At 41.5% G+C, this 18885-nt stretch overlaps 1 protein-coding gene across 2 annotated transcripts in view; it reads left to right on the top strand.

Moving 5' to 3' along the window:
• Positions 1 to 5560: 5560 nt before the first annotated feature.
• ELAVL4 (ELAV like RNA binding protein 4) overlaps positions 5561 to 18885 on the top strand; it is a 74506-nt gene continuing 61181 nt past the window's right edge. Inside the window, exon 1 of one of the 2 annotated variants that reach the window (XM_048945970.1) lies at positions 5561 to 5790. In XM_048945970.1, the coding sequence (XP_048801927.1) occupies positions 5746 to 5790 (45 nt within the window). In that variant the 5' untranslated portion in view covers positions 5561 to 5745. Of the gene's footprint in view, positions 5791 to 6014; positions 6194 to 18885 lie in introns of those variants that run through there. The other variant, XM_048945972.1, reaches the window with a different exon arrangement.

Genomic DNA, 18885 nt, shown 5'->3' with positions numbered 1-18885 from the left:
GCTTTTGTGGTGCAGGAATCTAATACAGTAAATTATGAAACTAGCACTCATTTACCTTTCTCATTTCTCCCAGCCAATACATAGAAATCATCACCTTTCCAGCCAAGGCATGTGAAATGTCCTTCAGAATTCACCAGCTGGAGGGATCCCTGTGGGAGCAGCATTAGGTCCTTCCTACCTCAGGCAGCATGCAACAAGCTCAGGATTTCCAAACATTTTGTCATCAACAATGAAGAGGTGGTTTAGCATGCACTAACAGCTAACACGTAGCATGTGAACACATTATAAACACACCCTGTCCTGTCATGTAAAATTTGCCCTTTTGGAGGTGAGTGCACAGTTCCTCCCGAATGATAGGGAAGTTCAGTGGCTGGCCAAAGAGGTTTTGACAGTGCCTATAAGGACAATGACTTGAAACCAATCCTCCTCATTGTAAATAACTTCAGGAAAAGAAATGACTGTGAGTTGTACTGCCAAGGACTTGGGGCAGATGGAAAATTATTTTTACTCTTCTATAACTGTAGGCAGTCTGCAGTGTTACCAGGAGTAAAAACCTGTTTTAGTCATTAACGTAATCAGGTATGAATCAAAGTAACCTCAGGAGATGTTTGTGTAGAGAAAGCAGATATTCTTTTCACACAAACAAGCACTTTTCTTATCCTAACTTCACTTTAATTCATGTATATCTTTAATAAACAAAACCATTATTTTGAATACTATCAGGAAATTTCTATCTTTAGTATTGCTCAAACAAATAATGCTAAAATGTTAAAAGCACTTTGTATTTTTTCCTATGCACATCTAACATGTTCATTGCCATAATGCAAGATTGTCAATGCCAAAAAAAGTGAAGCAGTGATCTATAATTTTAAAATGCCAGTGATTCCAAGCTGTCACTGATCTTGGAAAATTTCCTCAGTAGCATGTGGAGATCAATAACTGTTTATAGACTTTTCAATCCTGGTTTATATGGAGCATATTATTACGGACTATGTCAAATCTCTTAACTGTGAAGTGGAAGTCTGATATCACACACAAATCCACCCAAAATCCCATTCTGCTAAGACAAGAAGGACAATCTGGAGACCTATAGGCTAATCAGCATTTGCTTATCTCTGAGAAAATAATGGTGCACATCCTTACATGTAATTTCTGGAGAAGGAGGAAGAGAAGGTGATTACGAACAGTAGTCAGCATGGATTGACCAAGGTTTGCCGTGCTTGACCAAGTGCATCTGCCTTCCATGATGGAATGGCCAGGTGTCAATGCTGTAAAGAAACAAGATATGAAGTGTTCATGTGAAACACACAATCAAATTACATTATTCCATTTAATTAATTCAGATGTACAGGTGCTAGTGTCCTCTTAAAATCATAGGTTTCATCTCTTTAGTTACATCCATATTGTAAACTCCCTGGTAAGCAAGGAGAGTCCTCAACATGACTAATACTACTACAATATAGTCATTTGTTACATGACTGCACATTCTAAATGCGACTGTATTTAGCAAACGGTAGAAATGCGTACTGGAAATGAAACATACATTTTCTTCCTAATTCCATTAATAAGAGTGTGTAAACATGTTAAATTGTGCAGTTTCATATCCAGTGTCTGATTTCTAGTGTTACCAAAGACTGCCTTAAAGTATTTAAGCACACTTTGTGCTGTGTTATCATGAATTAGAAAGACAAGCTATGAGAAAAGCCGACATACAAAATTAAAGCGGTTACTCCAATTCTAACTTTTGCGCAATTACAGTGGCACAAAATGTGAGTTCTAAAACATGATAAATATACAAAATTAGTAAGCATGGTAAAATCTAGAAGTTCTTTTTGGGTATTCGTTGGTAGCTTTGCCACAAACTAAAGCCAAAGGCTAACTTCTTTTAGTCACATGAGAATACCACTCAACTCCCACTGGTGCAGTACTGTGTATATCAGTAGAGGAAGCAGTACGAACCTATCCAAATAAGAAAAAAATGACATTAAGATAAATATCTAATTCATCTTTGTTTGTTTTTGGTTTTGTTTTTTTTTTCCACTTCAGACTGCGCAAACAAGAAAAAGTACAAAAAGGAGACTTGCCAAAATACAATTCAAAAAGAAGGAAAAACATTTAAATTGGTACATAAAAAAACAATTGTTACACTGGTTGTTGAAGGGAGAGTGAATATGAAGTCACATGGCTCTGAGGCCTGATCTTTTAAGCCGCTCCTAATTAAATGCATCTTTCCTCCTACTTCATGCTGAGTCTTCCAGGTTACTGGCTGTATTAAGTGAAAATTAGATGCTCATTCAATGTATCTGCATGAATGTTGCAAAGTTGATTGAAAAAAAAGATAACGTGTGAAGTCTGTGTTAAAAAAGAACATTGCTGATTCATCCTAATGTGCTTAGAAGTTCCTGAACTCCTATGCTTCATCAGTACCTCATAGAATAGGTCAAAATCCTTAGCAGATAAATGCTTAATCCAAGATAAATCGTAATAAATCCAAATGAGATTAGACCTGTACTGAAATATTCAATGACTGGTGTAAAAACATGTTTGAGTGACTGTGATAAATCAGTTGGACTCACTGACTGAATTATGTGGAGAACTTCAGAGAGGATGGAATAGCAGTCGAAAGAAAAGCGGGAATTTTCTGATAAATGCCACTTGGGGGGCAGCGTGGAGAGTTCTGAACCAACCTCACTTCTTAACGCTATTCTTCTGATCAGCTAAAGGGCTGATCAGAGACGAGTCTTCATGGTTTAAATCAGTGCTCTGATAGTCACCTGCTTTCCAAAAAGATGTTTTATTTATTTCTTCCTCCCAACTCCTACTATTCTGAATCTAAGTAAAACCAGAAAGAGACTTAAGGCTAATCTTCAGTGGGATCCACCATCATTTTCATCCCCTCTCTGTACAGTAGCTCATGATGACTGGATGTCATGTTCAGTATTTACAGTGAACCACATCTCTGTGCATTTTCAAAAATAGTACCACAATGCCTTACATTCAATACCTAATTATAATTTAAAAAATCACTACTCAATACACTGTAACATGATCTAAATGAAAATCCTGAATGAATCCGGCCATATATTTTATTAGCATTCCTGAAGAACACTCGTTGTTGGAACATTGGCTGCATGGGAGTTTTGACTACGTGAAGAATCAAAGTTTGTATCTGATGTCCTTTAAGCCTTTTATGTGTTTATAGCTTTTATAGCCAAAGATAAGCTTTGTAATGGGTTTCTACGCTTACCTTGAAAACTGTACTCTACTGCAAAAAACACATAAATACTTATTTCTGACAACATTTGGTATTTACTCTAAAAAGTGGTAGGCATTAACAATATACTGATTTGGAGTATTATACTCTGAATAGATTTCAATATCATGCTCATATAGCCCCGAGAAGCTATCAGACTTTGTCGCCGACATTAGTATTTCTCATTAATCCTAACACAACACAATCAAACTGTGATGATTTCAACAGTGCACCAGGTAAGCCACTTCTCATTAGCAAATCACGCCCCCTCCATTCAGCCCAGGTTCCTAAACTTCTATGGAGCCTATTGTTGGGTGCTCAGATTTGACAAAGAAATGGGGCGGGCTGTGGGAGGAGTAATATGAATTAGATGCTCAGGTAGAGACAGATGTGCGTAGACAAAGCAACACAGGTGCTTTCCTAATTCCTGTGTAGAATGAGCCCTCACAGCCTTTGAGTTGAGACTACACAGCATTTCCATTGCCTACAACATAGGACTCATTTTTCTGAAGGACAAACGTAAGTTCTTATTTTCGAAGGTGTTTTTGTTGGTGGCTTTGATATGTAACTAAGAAACAAAGTGACATGAGAATGAACTAAATCTACTCTGCATACCACATAGTTAAAAATATATTAGCACTATTCATTCGTAAGATATATTGATAACATCCACGTTTCTTTGTATTTGAACAGACCTACTTAGATTTGTCCTTTTTAGAATAAGTTTCAGTCTGTACTCTGAAGATTACCGAAGACTTTCTTTGCACTATTTACTGCTATAGTTTTAAAAGACAGTTAGGAATATCCTATGAATCCAGACTCGTATCAACAAGGAAATATCACATAAGGATCATTAACTGTGCGATGCAGACCTTTTCCTACACTCGTGGAGATATACTTGCATTGTAACCAATATTTAGTATAGTTTTTAAATATTTTTTTCAACAATCTAATAAATCATTGGAAACAAGTGAAATACGGAAAAGTGCAGATTCAATATACTATAAATTAAAAACAGAAACAGCACATCTTTCTAAAAGATGTAATTTAATTTAGGCGTACAGGACTTCAGAATGAAATGGTTTTAGAAAAGCTGTGATATCTTTTCATGGACTACGTCCTTTTGACTCGTTTGAAACTGGACTTCTCAATTTTTAAGAATATCAATACCACCTCAAAAGATGGCTCTGGAGGCTTGAGTCAGGAAGGATCTCCTGAATTCTGTCAAAATATACCAAAAGAAAAGGCGTGGAGTATCTACAAGTACAGCAACACAACTTAGGTTTGGAGAGAAGTATTTTGCTACTGGCGTATTGCTTAGGGGTATAATATTTTCCATATATTAAGACTGTTAGAATGCACTAACAAAAAAAAAATCAAACTTGTTTCCAGAAAAAAAAAAAAAATCTTAATTTAGCTCTGTCTACTTTTCTGATAATTGCATTTCATAACCTCATTTTTTACAGTAATTTGTTCCATGGGATGCCTGCACAGACAATATCACAGGTCCTTTCTGTATGTGCTAGTTTGTCTCTAAAATGAGGATTTTGACCAAACTAATAGACAGATGAAGCCAAACAAACAAACTGCTGCTATGCTAATTTCTGAAACAGATGGATCTGATCCAGTATTTGCTAGCAAATGCAATTCATTGTCAATCTAACACAGAATCATGTATGTCTTTCTGTCATTCTGTTATGTATAGCATATAGGGAAAAATCTGGCCAAGGATACCCCACCCACAGCTAAATTTATACACAAAGAACTGAAAATCAAAGTCCATAAACAAGTACAAATTCTGCCATCCTTAGTGGAAGCAGAGATTAGGCCTCCGTTTTGAAGTCCCAGGTACAGATCTTCAAAAGCCCTGAGATGTCAGGGCAACAGTCCTCCCTCGCTACATGGCAGAAATACCCTTGAAATTAATGCAGGTTGCATTCAGGCTTGCAGCACGAGCGTACCAGACAAACCACACTGTAAACTTTTAGTTTTCTCGAGATATTTTATTTAAATAGCTGTGGCTTTATTACCCCTCATCGAGCTGTGCAGAGAAAAAGTCACTAAAAAAGCCAAGGGTTTGCAGCCAGCCCCCTGCCCAGGCCAGCAGTCAGCCTGCAGCCCGCTCAGCTTCCCGAGGCGGTCTGTGCTGTTGGTGCATCTTCGGCTAAATTTAGCCTAATGTTAAGAATGACCTACACAGCAAGGAAATAAACTGTTTGAAAAAATATAGGACAAAGCTTATGTTTAAGGGAAAGCTTCCCACAATGTTCTATTTGTGGCACACGATCATACATTTGTGTCACATCATCTTATCCGTTCCTTGAGCATTGATTGAAAAAGAGGCTTTTTAACCTGCTCAAAATTCTTCTTTGTACGTCTTTATCGGAGGAGGTCACCGGCGGCAAGGAAGCACCCCAGGCAGGGGTCTGCACGCACCGCGTCCCACCGGCTGCCTTTCGTTTATTTCCAGCTCCGCTCCGCGAGGCACCTGGATGCGTCGCGGCCCCGGGAGGGAGCAGAGCCTGCACACCCGCTGGGTACGTTACCTCGGCTCGGTTCTTCCCCTCAGGCACCGACCTCCGGGCTCACCCCGCCCGGGGCTCACCCAGCCACGCGGCTCCCCCCCCCCTCCCCACCCCAGCCGCCCCTACAGCTCCCCCGGCTGCCGCCGCCGCCGAGCACGGAGCCGACTCCCCGCAGCGCCTGCCGAGATAAAAAGCCCATCCCCGCTCCCCCTAGCCCTAATCCGCCGGGCGCTGCCGCCGACAAGATGGCGGCGCCGCTTCACGCCGCTGCGTAGCGCCGCGTCCCGCCCCGCTTTGCAGCGCGGGAGACCCCGCAGCCGCCACGTGCCGTCGCAGCCACCGTCGCACGCGCTGCTCGGGCCGCCGACTCCGCGACTCCTGCAACCCGCGGCGGAAGATGCGCGTGCACCGCGCGGTGAGGCGCGGGATGGGGGCTGCGGGGGGGAGCACAGTATGGGGGGTCCCGCGGGGTCGGGGGGAGCTTAAAAGAGGGGGCTGAAAAATGGATTCGGGGAGTTTTCTGAACTTTTCTTTGTGGGATGGGGGAAGGAGGGAGAGGGCTGCAGTTGATTAAGGTCTAGCAGGTCGCTTCGTGCTCAGCAGCGCTGCTTATTTGCGATATTGCATGTAAACGGGGGGAAAGAGTGAACTTTGCGAGCATTTCGGTTTCGGTGCGGTGAGGTCAGCGCAAGTAATGTGTTTTAAGTGGCTGCTGATGAGCGCCTGCTGCCCCAGCACGTGCTGCAACTCTGCACAGGTGCGGGTGAGGCTGTTGTGTGCCAGCACCTGGCTGCTCGAGGTTAAAAAAAGCGGCTGGGGCCTTTAAAGTAAGTTGTTTGGGTTTGGTTTTTTGTTTTTTGTTTTTTTTTTCTTAAGCCATTCCTATTTATTTATTTGTTTACAACACCTTGAAGGGCACCTTGAGGAGCGCGGTGCTGGGGGCCGTGGGGAGCAATCGGGTTTGTACGTCAGGTAACGTTCAGAGGCGTTAAAGCGGTGTGGCATTTATTTGGTTGTTAATGTTTGGAGTTGTTTTAGGGGAGAGCAAGAGAAGCCATAGGAAATTAATTCAGTTAAGGCTTGGGGGAAAAAAAAAAGACTGATTGGGAGATGTTGCTTATGGCTGTGCAGGCAACAAGGCCTTTGTGCTGGAATGAGCCTTTTCCCTCACCAATTGCATGTGACTTCCATTGGCCTGTAAATTCCTATTGTATGTAAGATATTTTAAGTGTTTCAGAAAGTAGGATTTTGGCACAGAAAGAACTTCAAAAGATAGTTTTTTTTCTCAGCTGCGCTGGTCTTGATGGGATGGTAGGTTCATTTCTACTCTGCTCTGGGGAGATGTGGAGGCTGTTAGTGTTATGTCATTTTGGTATTGGTGTTGTGGCATTTTGTGTGGTAATTTCTTTTTTTACCTGTTTTTATTTTTTCTTAGGCATACTTGGGATTGTTATAGCTATTTGCTATATTAAACTTTAATTTTCTGGAAATAGATATGTAGCAAATAAGCTCTTTAATTCTGTCTGCATTCTTGGCACATTTCTGACACCATTAACTACCTGGTAGTGTTCAGGTTGGCCTGGTACCATTTTGTAGAGTTGGATTAGTAATCCAAGTGGATGTATTTCTATGTAAGGGTACTACATGAGAAAAGAAGTAAAACCTTAATAATGTCAGTTAGATTACTATTATCTTTAACTTCTTTTTTAGCCTTAAGGGAAGTTCGTACCTACCAGATAAAGATGTGAAATTGCATCGTATTTTTACATTGGTCTGGCAGCCTTGGATACAAGAGCAGGTGGAGTGCAGTGGCCCTAATGTGGCTGTGCATCAGGACCCATTTCTGTGAGCTCTGGGTTTGTTCAGAGTGAATAGGGGGAGTGCACCGTAATTAGAATTCTGGCCTTGTGAGAATAATACTGTCCTAGGCAGGAAAGAGTGCCTCAGACTAATTACAAAATAGGCCTGCTGTGTGAAGTTAAGTTTCTGTGGTGTGTTCTTCAGTTTTGCTCAGTTTTGGGAGAATTTGGCTTGGAGAATCTTAGATCAGAGAACAGGGAAGTACAAACAAGATCAGGATTAAGCAGCAGGCTGAAAAAATCGTTCCCGAACTGTGTAACAGTGACAAAATAATTGTGATCACTTACAATTAGCCTGTTTGGTTTGCAGAACCAATTCAGATTTTTCTAAGGAAGTATATACGCTTGTGTTTTTTAATTAGCTCTCCTTGATTTTTCTTGCGTATCTTAATTAAAAGTTTGGTGGTTGTTGTTAATTATGATGTACTTGTTTAGCTTTTTGTTTAGTCTTTGTTCTGTTTATGAATGCTGCCTTCGAACAGCATTGCTCTTACTCAAACATCTTGCCTGATCGTTTTCCTCTGGGGTTACAGAAATGATAATCAGCCTTATGCTTGTGCTGTTTCCAGGTGCCAGCCAGAGACTCTTTGGAAACGACAGCTCAACAAACAGGCATTCGTGCTCTGCCCTGACCAAGTGCTGCTTGACAGGGACCCAATTTTAAAGCATTAAGTGCTGGTCACTGGCCTGACCTGCTGGTGGGACTTGGTGTGTCCCTTTGCTTCCAGTTGGAGTTTTGATGCTTCCTTTGTTTGGTTTTAGTATGGAAAGAGATTTTACAGCGGAGGATCTAAGTGTGTGTTATGCTTCCTGTAGCCTTTTGTATTCTAGCAGCTTTTGTTCCCAAACGGTAGTAACTATAGCACAGAAGCACAGAAAACTCCTAACCTCCTGTAAAATGGAATAACATATAAATATTACAGTATATTGCTAGACTCAAAAAGCAATTGACTTGTGAATGGGGCTTGATGGAACATTTTATTCACAGTGTCTTTTCATTATTTATTCAGATAATTGATGCAATGTTTGAAGTCCCCAGAGTGCACAGATGCTTCTGCAATTTCAATGACGTAGTAAACTATTTTTCAAGAAAAAAATGCTTGTATATCCTCACAATAGAGAAAACATGTAGCCTTTGTCCTAGTAATGATGTGAAGTTAATGCATGGGAGGGTGAGTTTGGGATTTCCATAAATTAAGGGTTTTTCCCCCCTCTTCAACAGTTGGTTTTAGTGCTGGAAAGAGTAAATATAGTTTACACATAAGTTTTTAAGAATTCAGTAAAAAATAACAGCTCTGATAATCCCCTACCTCCTCCTGATTGTCAAAAGTAATAATAACAAATGGTATTTGTGAAACTACACTGATGCTTCTCCAGTTCAAGAATACGATGAACAGATGCCTTCTATTCCTGTCCACTTCAGCATGTTTACTGTGCCTAGGTCATATTCTTGTTTTCGTGTTTCTAAGTGCTCCTATAGCTGCTTCCTTCTAAATGCAGTCAGCTGCTCCCTGATTTGGTTTACGTGCTCTTAGTGTCTCCCTCGGGTTCTCTCCATTCACCCGTCTTTCACAACAGACTCTGCAAGCTTTGTTAATCAGCTCATCCATTTGCATTAGAACAATTTTCTTTTCCAGTGCAAGAAAAATTGTTTGCACCCCTCAATGCTTGCTGTCATTCCTAAGTTTGAAGCAAATCTGTCCCTGTGTCTAAGTTTATTATCAAATTTGTCATTTGCTGTACTCACACTAATGTTGTGGGGTATTTTTTGCGTGTGTGCCCACTTATGTTATCTGGCCCCTTGCCTGCCTTTTAAAAAAGGAGAAAAATCTTTCTTCTTGATTGATTTCTTCCACTTGGTTCCTTTCATCTTCTTCACTGACTGGTAGTTTTGTCACTTCTGGGATTTCATGCACTATTTCCAACACAGTTGACTTTATTTGAACCGTTGTCCTGCATACTTCCTTGCAGTGTATAACTAGAATCCTTGCGTCTTGTTACTTAAGTTAGCCTTTATTTCTAGTTTTCAGCTAGGTGCACTGGCCTGCTATTAAAAAAATACATATAGCTGCTGATGCTTCCTTGAGGGTAAGATGTAAATAGTGGATTTTAATCTTCCCTGCAAGCCTGTTCACTGTGTACTCTTTTTGTCTTTATTTGTGCTTAAGAAGGTATAATTGCAGGTTTGTACCGAGTGTTTTCACACCCCGGTTCATGCACTTTGACATCCTTTCTAGTTGCAGCAGCACATGTGAGGTTACCTTTGGTTGAGCTGTTGCTCACTGTTTATGTAGAACCCCAATACTCCAAGGTATATCGAAACTGTCATAATTTAGTAGGAACACTGTTATTGGAGAGGCTTGCTAGGTCCAAAAGAGAAGGTCTGGCACCCTTGGGGCAAGGAAGGCTTGCTCATCTCCTGTGCACGTTGCCCACTAAGACCTCAAAACCTCATTCTTCTAAGCATGTTCTTTGACCAGCTGCAGGATGCTAAAGCACATTACTTTAAGTCTAGCTGTGAAGATTTATTCACCTTATGCATGCTGTTTTATGGAAATATAATATTCCCAGCTAATCTGGCTCAGTTGGTTGAGGAATGTTGCAAGTTAGCCCTTGCCTGGGTGATGCCAGTTTCCTAGGGATCTGCAGATCACTTGGTTCTGGCTGCTTTGGGTTTATTTAGGGCTTGGTTGTTCTGAATCAGGTTATGCTACAGTGTAGTATTGAGTACTGGTGGCTTTGCTAGAGGTTGTTGCTGTTTCTAGATGGGAGGTTAGCAAGTTTTATTACAGAAGGTTTTTATATGAATCCAGTCATGTACTCGAGACTCCTGTTTCCAGGTCTGTCACTTGCCAGTAATTTATAACCATTCCCCATTCAAGTGGATGTGTTTTCAAGTAGTTTTTGTTGGTGTTTTTTTTTGGTGGTGAGCTAGTTTTCTAAGGGAAGTCCTTACTCAATCCTGTTTGCTTATTTGTGTTGTATGCTTGATGGCTTTCTAACCCCTTGGCCTGTCTGGAATTAATGACGAAAAGGTAGGAGTTCAAAGATGCTAAGCTGATACCAGCTTTGTGAAACTTCTTGACCAGTAAAGCAGGTTTCAGAAGAATTAAGTTGCTTGAAAAAAGGACAAAATCTGAACTTGCGGTTTCACTTGTTTTTGGATTGTCCTCACTGTTCTGTTGTCCTTCAACCTGTGTCTGGGAAGGCTGTTCCTGCATTAATGGGTCACCCAAGTGGTTTGGTCTGAGTCTTGAGGGCGACTTACATGCAGGTAGGAAGAATCCGTAGAAGAGCCTGCTGTGCAGTTTGTGATAGTTTGTCCTTGCAGGGATATCTGTGATACAGAGGAAGGAACAAGAAGATGAAAAGCAACAAATGCTGTAGACTTTGCAGTTCCATGTCACACTGGGTGCTTTCCAGTCCATCAGCTAGCTCACAGTGGCTGTGAATAGTGTCAAGAGGCCTATTTCACATAGCCTGTAAAGTCTCTCTTGCTTTAAGTCAGATTTGTCATGTCTTAGCACTAACAGGGCAGCCAAATTTCCCACCTTACCACCAGGACTGTAGAGAAAGGAGTTGCTACAGTGCGTTTCCCACAGCTGGCAGTGTGACATGAGGGGTGTGAAGCTTGCTTGCTAGCCCAGACATCTTCCTCCAGTAGAGGAAAGGATGAAACTGATGCCAGGCTTCTCTCTTGTCCTCTGCTGGTATGTGGGGGAAGATATTAAGGTCAGCCCCAGGCTCTGTGTGCTGTGACAGCGTAGGTTGTTCCCTTTACACAGATGGTCTAGCTAATGAGTACATTGCTGAGTAGAGTTCTGAATCAGGGTTATTAGCACCCAGAACTAACTACCCTTTATGAAACAGGAGTTCAAAGAAATCATCTGTAATAATGAGATGCTGCAGTGTAGCACAGGCGTGTACTTCTTGGCTCTGTGCATGGATTTCACTCATCTTACCCTTTAGGTAAGGTTCGTGATGACATCAGAAGTACCAGCCATACCTCCTGAAAGGTGTTCCCAGGGGTCACAGCTTTTCCCGTCCGCTCTTGAAGACAAAGAAGACTCTGAGGAGTGAGGCAGGGGAAGCCCAGAAGCTGCAGCCTGATCTGAAGCTTTCTCTGAACCTGATGCTGCTCTCTGCAGATCATTCACCTGGAAACCTGGCTGAAATTCTGCCAGGTTGCGTTGCTTATCTAGCATTGAATGATGCTTTGGGGATCCTTTTGTCACTCAATGGCAGTCTCATACCACATGCTGCTTCCTCCTTGCTGTTAACCTGTCTGATGTGGCACTCAGTGATTAACTGTTAACAGAATGGTTAAGCTGAGTTTGTGGGCAGGATAGTAAAGTGCTGATGGGTGAATTAGGCACTGCAGAGCATCTGGCCTGTCTGTCTTAATCTGAGCCTTACAAGCAATCTCTTGTGTAGAAACTGAAGTTTTTATGGGATCTGAATAAAGTAGAACCTTTATTATGTTTGCAATATTTTTAAAACTATTGCCGTCAGTCTTGTGGAAGCACTTGGAGCAGGATATTAGTGTTTACTTTTACATGTTGTCTTCAACAGCATTTTTAGATCTTTTTATTTTGGTTTGTGTAGTTGATGTGATGTATCTGTCAGATGTTTTTCCTTCATTCATTACTTAAAAGCTTAGTAAACATGCAGTAGTGTCTAGTTCTGACAGATTCTTTTAATAAATTACTGTTACGATCTTACGATACAGCAAAAAGGTTGGCCCTGCTTTCCACAGGGAAAAGCGAGTGATGAGATTCCAGAGTTTGTTGCTTTGGGAAGTTTTGCGTCTGCCAGCAATGTGTGCAGTGTGTGATCTCCATCATGGGTGTTTGCATAGCCTGTGGCATTATGGCAGTGTATGTGGAGCGTCTTGATGGTGAAGACTGGAGTTGTGAACTGATGTCAGTGGGGCAAGATTTGTACCTCAAGCAATCTGGGTGTGAGGAGACACAGCGTTCTGCGCTGGTAGCGTTGAAGCCTTTGTGCCATAGCCAGTGGTAGATGGAAGGTGACAAAGGCAAGAGAAGTCTCATTTGTCATGGTTTAGCAGAGGAAATGTGTTCCTTGTTCTCTAGGTATATGCAGGTTACTTGAGCTCTGTTGAAATATTTTCCAAGTGACTGTTTTCTCGATACATGCTACTGTTGGCACTGGGGCCATGGAAAATGGTAAACTTGAAAACTTCATTGGGCAAGTTTAAACTTCCTGTTTTTTGTTTTGTTCAATGTTAGAAGAACAAGTAAGTTTGCTCTGAGCAGAGCTGGGTGTCCCTAGGTGCGGGTTACAGTGCATCCCATGGTATTATTAAAGGAAAGATTGTTGTGTTGGGGAATCCTTGTAAAATATCAGGAAAACTGCTTGGAAGCGTATAAATGTGTTCAAGTGGGGGAGTGAAATCTTTAAATTGCAGGGAGATGGCCTGTAGCTGGGTAGCTTTTCAGAGCAGCTGTTCTGATGCAATTTGTTGCTGTACTGTCAGTTATAAATTGGATGGGTTGGAACCCTTTTCTTGGGGCTTCCCTGGAAATCCAAGCACTAAATATGTAGTACTTAGGAGTTGTAACCAGAGTCATTTTATTAGCAAGTTAAACCTTTAGAGAAGTTTTTATTGCTAGAAATTAATTTGGAATAGGTTTTCTTTTAAAAATATCTGTTGTTCTTCATCTGCCTTAATTCAAAGGAAGGTGAGAAGTATTTGCAAGGATATGTGTGACAGTGCAAGAAGTAATGTAATGGAAGTAACAAAAGCATTTGAAAGTTGGGCAGGAAAAACTGAAGTCTCTCAGACCAATGAGAGTCATCCAGATGCCAGGACATGAGCAGCATAAATCCTGGGGAGAAAGAGCCCCTTGTGATTTTCTCTGCTGTTCCTATGGTTGCCTTTCTCTAACCCCTTCCTGTTCGTGTTTCAGTATGGAGAGTTCAGAATCATTGCTGGCCCATCCTGAAATACTGTGCCTGCTTGATTTTTTCCTCCACCTTTTAGCCTCTCTGTACCTTACTGTTGTTGTTACTGTTATAAAATTGTCACTTCTGGAATCTGGATTGCACAACAAAAAGGTATGAGTCATGTTTATGATGGAGCCATTGGTCTCTCAGTTGGGATTTGGGGTACTCTTCAAGCAGGTTTTTAACCCTTACTTATCTGTCTATAAAACCAAAGGCATAAAAAATAGATGTAGTTTAGAAGCTTCCTGTAGAGATGCTTGTGTCCCAGAGCTTATGCTCGTACTTGCAAGAGAAGTTTGATTTGTTAGTTCAGCCACTTCAGACTTGGTTTTTTGCCTTTTAAGCCCCTGAGGTTCGGGTAGTATGGCTGTTACTGTTAGGTGTGCGATGGGGCTGACTCAGTTGAAACTGACAATTTTTAAGTGTGAAATTTTAAGACTGGTTTACATTCTGCCTGCTATTACTGAAATGCTCCAAGAGCCAGCTGTTCTAATAAGAAATTGGGACAACTGATAACTCTTAACTCTTCGTACTGTTTCTGTATTTTTTTGTCTTCCCTGGCCCTGTATCTTTCCTGCATAGTTGCAGGCTGAAGGAGATGTAACCCTTCTGCACTCTGCTTGCTGGTCTCCTTTGATTCCTGCTATACCTCTCTTCTGATCCCCTATCAACCACCTCACATCTTCCCCAGATCTTCTTCTGATCACTGTCTCAAAGCTTGGAAAAGTCACCTGACTAATCCCCCTTTCAGGTTTTCAGCTTTGTTCTTATTGATATTATTTGGCCTGAGTGCAAGGTGTATAGAATGCCGTGCAACAGAAGAGTCTAAATCAAATCCATCAGCCTCTATAAAACCAGGCAGTGCTTGCTGAAGGGCCCAGTTTCCACTTCTGTGAGGGCTTTTGTGCTCATGCATAGGTGCATTAAAAATGGCTGAGCTCTTGTAAATCTCCCTGGCAAGTCTAGACTTATTCAGTGTCTTAAGTCCTTTCATTATTTACAAGTAAATACATTTTAAAAATGCAGTCATAAATCTTTGAAAACTTCTTCATTTGTGCTTGGTTGAAACTCTGCAAACTTTTTTATGCAAAGCTGACAGCAGGTAGAAATGTTTACCCTCTCTTTGTAGGTAGGGTTGAATTCTGCTCACAGTGATGGCAAAGCAAGCTGCTGATTCCGTGCTGTCTGCTGTTGAATCCAAGTTTGAAAATCTGTAGATTTAAAAAGAAGGAAACAATATTGGGGAGAAAGTGTTGAATTGTGTATTTGTGAAGCAAAAGTAAAGCAGCCAGGAGGGGAGGAAAGAACTGGCTTTGTCTCTCATTAGCATGTCTTCCTAGAATATATTCTGCCTCTTACTTTAGTGCAGTGCCTCTGAGTTCTTTAAAAGGCATTGAATTTTGGCCGGGGAAGAGGAGCAGTATGACTAAGGGATGCTGTGGTCTCTGAGGTGTCTGTCTGCTGAGACTCAGAGTGGAGCTGTGATGCCAACACCGGCTGCGGGAAGTGTAGGACAGGTGCCACTCCTGTGTGTCCCAGCCCTCCTGGCCCTCAGTGGGGCTGCCTGCCTTCTCAGGAGCCCTGTGCTGGGAGCTGGCATGGGATGAGATTGCTGGGTTGTCACCACAGAATCACAGAATCACCCGGGTTGGAAGGGACCCCAAGGATCATGTAGTTCCAACCCCCCTGCCTAGCAGGGCCACCAAACATCCACATTCAGATCAGGTTGCCCAGGACCCCGTCCAACCTGGCCTTAAACACGTCCAAGGACGGGGCATCCACAACCTCCCTGGGCAGCCCGTTCCAGGGCCTAACCACTCTCCTAGTAAAGAACTTCCCCCTAACATCCAACCTAAATCTTCCCTCCTTCAACTTAAAACCATTTCCCCTAGTCCTGCTGTTGTCAGCCCTTATGAAGAGTTTACTCCCCTCCTGGGAGTAGAGATTCTTCTCTAGATTCTTCGATGTGTGTTTATTCACTGCCCTACATGCATGTCCAAATCTGAGTGCATTGCTGAGACTTTGCTCGTGATCAGAGCTATTTACATCTACTCATTTTGTTACCTCTGTGCTCTGCCGTGCCCTTGGGAGCTTTGTTCCAGTCTCCCAGCTTTCACACATAAGTATCCACAGTGGGATTTGCAAATATACCTGTCTGTGGAAAATTGGTGTATGATACTTAGAGCAGCAATGCAGCATCCAAATTACACATCTTATATGGCATGGAAAAAAAAGTGGGCAAGCAACATTAAATAGCATATTTGTACAGAAGCAGCTGAATTGTGATTTCTTTAGGAAGCTTATGTATCAAATATACCTGTTTTACATCTCTTGTCTTTTTACTCCTGGCATTTTTGAGGAGCTAGATCCTGAACTCCTCTTGGATTTGTCATTGTTGGCACCAATTAGAAAGGTGGCAGGGTTTCCATGGCATGTTTAGTCTTCCTGCACCAGGGGCAGCTTCAGCACATGGGCAGCATGTTGCATCAGCCTAGGGCTGTTCGTTTTCTGGTGGGTCCATAACGGGGACAGAGCAGGAGGCAGTGATGGGTTCTTGTCCTTGTGAGATTCTCATCAAATAGAAGAAGGGAACAAAAGCTCCAAACCACAATGGTTGTCTTGTTTCAGCACCTATCTCCTCAAAAACTGTGCTGTGTTCCACCTGTGGGCTATCACTCTTATTTTTATACATTTTTATAGTGAGATCTTAAATTCAACTCTTTGAACACCTAATAAGTTCACTAACCTCCAAGAGCAATTGCCTAAAGAGCATTGCAGTCTCTTGATTTCCACAAGGTAGCTGGTGAAGTGTTTTATTTTGCTGGGTTTTCTAACACTACTCAATTTAAAAATATATATATATGTGGTATCTATATAAGCAAGTTAATGAACTGTTCAAGTAGCAGCAGGTGGAGAGACCTCTGCTCTGTTGTATCCCAACTCCTGTACCCATTCAGAATGATCTGGTGATCCAGTGAACCAGAGGACTGGTTTTTTGGTTGCTTTTCTGTTCTGTTCTCTTTGCTGAAGTCTGATTTGCAGTGAGGTGCCATGGGCTGTTTGGCCCTAGTTTTGTCTGTCTGGATTCGTGACTTCCAGCATCCATGAATTTCCCAAGCAGCTTCTCACATTTTCTTGGCATTTTGTGGATGGCTTTAAGAGATGAACTACTTTCTTTGTGTACGTTAATAAGTGGCTGTGCCCTGATAGTTCCCTTTGTCTTCTAATGCTTTATTTAAAGTAGACTCATGCAGTGAGTTTGCCGATGCTGTAAATGGTGGATGAGTTCTTAATTTACTGTGAGATCTGCTGATGAAAAGGCTGTGTGTGAGCTCAGTGTTGTTAAAGATAGTGTTGATGTGATAGCTTGAAGAGGAGACTATCTGCAGAGGTTCTTGAATTACTGCATAGGGCAAACCCTAGTGCTTGCATTGTGTAATGTCCTTTCCTAGCCTGTTGTTTTCTATTAAATCACTTTAGAGTTCAAATCCATCTCTTACACTCACATGCATCTCCTTTGTTCCTCATCCACCTGCACCTTCCATCTGTCAAGCGACAAAATAATATTTAATGCTGATCAAAGAATAACTTTGATAGAAATGTCTTCAGAAAGAATAAACGTAGTTCGAAGTGTAAATGTTCAGTCCTCTGGAAGAGTGAAAAATGAGGCGATGGAAAATGTCAGGCTGTAGTTCGCAGGCAGCAGCACTTAAATGGTTTGCTGTAATCATATTAGGATAGAATTAAACTGAATTCTTTATTTTGTACTGCAGTGAAATAGGACTGTTACTGATCATTTTCTCCTCCCTCATGCTTTGATGATTAGCATGAAAACTCAAGCAGCAGAATTACAGGAGTTATGCGGCAGTGGAACTGGTGTGAAAGAGCCTGAGCTGGAGTTTTGTGTCCTTGCACATGAGAGCTCTGGTGCTTTCCTAATAGACTGAAAATGAGACTACTGCTGCTTTATAAGAGGTCTGTTCCAGCCACATTGCTCTACAGCTTGGCAGATGGTGGCATGTGAATGGTTTCATATTGATTGGATGGATTTGCCTCGGGATAAGAGGAGTGTGGGGCCTTAGAGGTGCACTTCTACCTCTTTTCTTTTTTGTTTGGGGGGGGGAGGGAGGGAAGGAAATGTATGTTTATAAAACACTTCACTTTAAATCAGAGGAGTATGTAGTAATTCAAGCACTGAAGGTACCTGGAAATAAAAAGTCCTTAAATAGATTATCACAAAGTCCAGAAAGCCAAGGGTACTTATTTACTGAATGATTATGCTTTTACATTAGAAGAAAATGACACTTTTAATTAGTGTTCAAGGCATATGGTGAATGAGAAAATAAGCTTATTTCATGCAAACAGAAATCGATGCAAATAACCTTTCTCCTCTTTCTCCTCGTATAAAAAAGGGATGACTTGAAACTCAATACATATTCAAGAAGGTTAAGTCATTACTGCATCACTTTAATATTAGTTAAAGGCCAACAAAGAAAACCACTACTCTGCTTGTACTTACTCAGCAAGGATTGCTGTGTTTGAAAGAATTAGTGATACTTTGTAGGTGAAAAATCTAAAGAATCCCTGGTCCATACCATGCTTTTATTATTTAACCACAGTAAATAACCTTTTGGGTTCTGCCTTAGTGCAGGAAGTGACTGGAGATCCCATAATTCTCATACCTGTCCATCCTGGCCCACAGAGACACTTGGTTTTTATCTTTGTTCCTTCTTGCACATCTGTGTTGTGCTGTCTTGGTGCCTTTCTAAATCTTTGGTAAGAAACAACTTCAAAAGTTTGTATATAGCACTGAGCTCAAAGGATCCCAGTCTCATTCAGGCCTCTGGGTGTTGCTGTAGAGCACTGAGTAAATTTGTTTATTATAGTAATGGAAATATTTCTTATTTGGTCTTAAGTAAGAAGGGGGTGGAGGGGGGAAGCTCTCAGCCATGGGAATGGGGAGTCTGATCTATTTGGAGGTTCGTGCACTGTTGAAAAGTGTCCTTCCCATACATTTTTCAGTCATGTGCTTTGATGCATACAACAGTGATTTCATAAATGAATTTAAGCCGAGCTACGTCATGGCATTATCTGATCAAGTTGTCTGCAAATTTGCTTGGAGGTATAGTTAGTATTTTCTAGCAGACTCTACCCACATGTGAATTATTTGCACACTGAATTTTGTGTATTCCTGAGATGCTGTCAGGCTGAACTTGATGCTAATTTTGGTCTGCAGTACAGACCATTTCAGTGGGTGTGTTTTCCCTTCTAATTACAT

Source organism: Lagopus muta, chromosome 5 (genome assembly GCF_023343835.1).
Source record: "Lagopus muta isolate bLagMut1 chromosome 5, bLagMut1 primary, whole genome shotgun sequence".
Classification (NCBI taxonomy): domain Eukaryota; kingdom Metazoa; phylum Chordata; class Aves; order Galliformes; family Phasianidae; genus Lagopus; species Lagopus muta.
The sequence above is the reverse complement of the archived record's forward strand: the minus strand, read 5'-3'. Positions and strand labels throughout refer to the sequence as shown.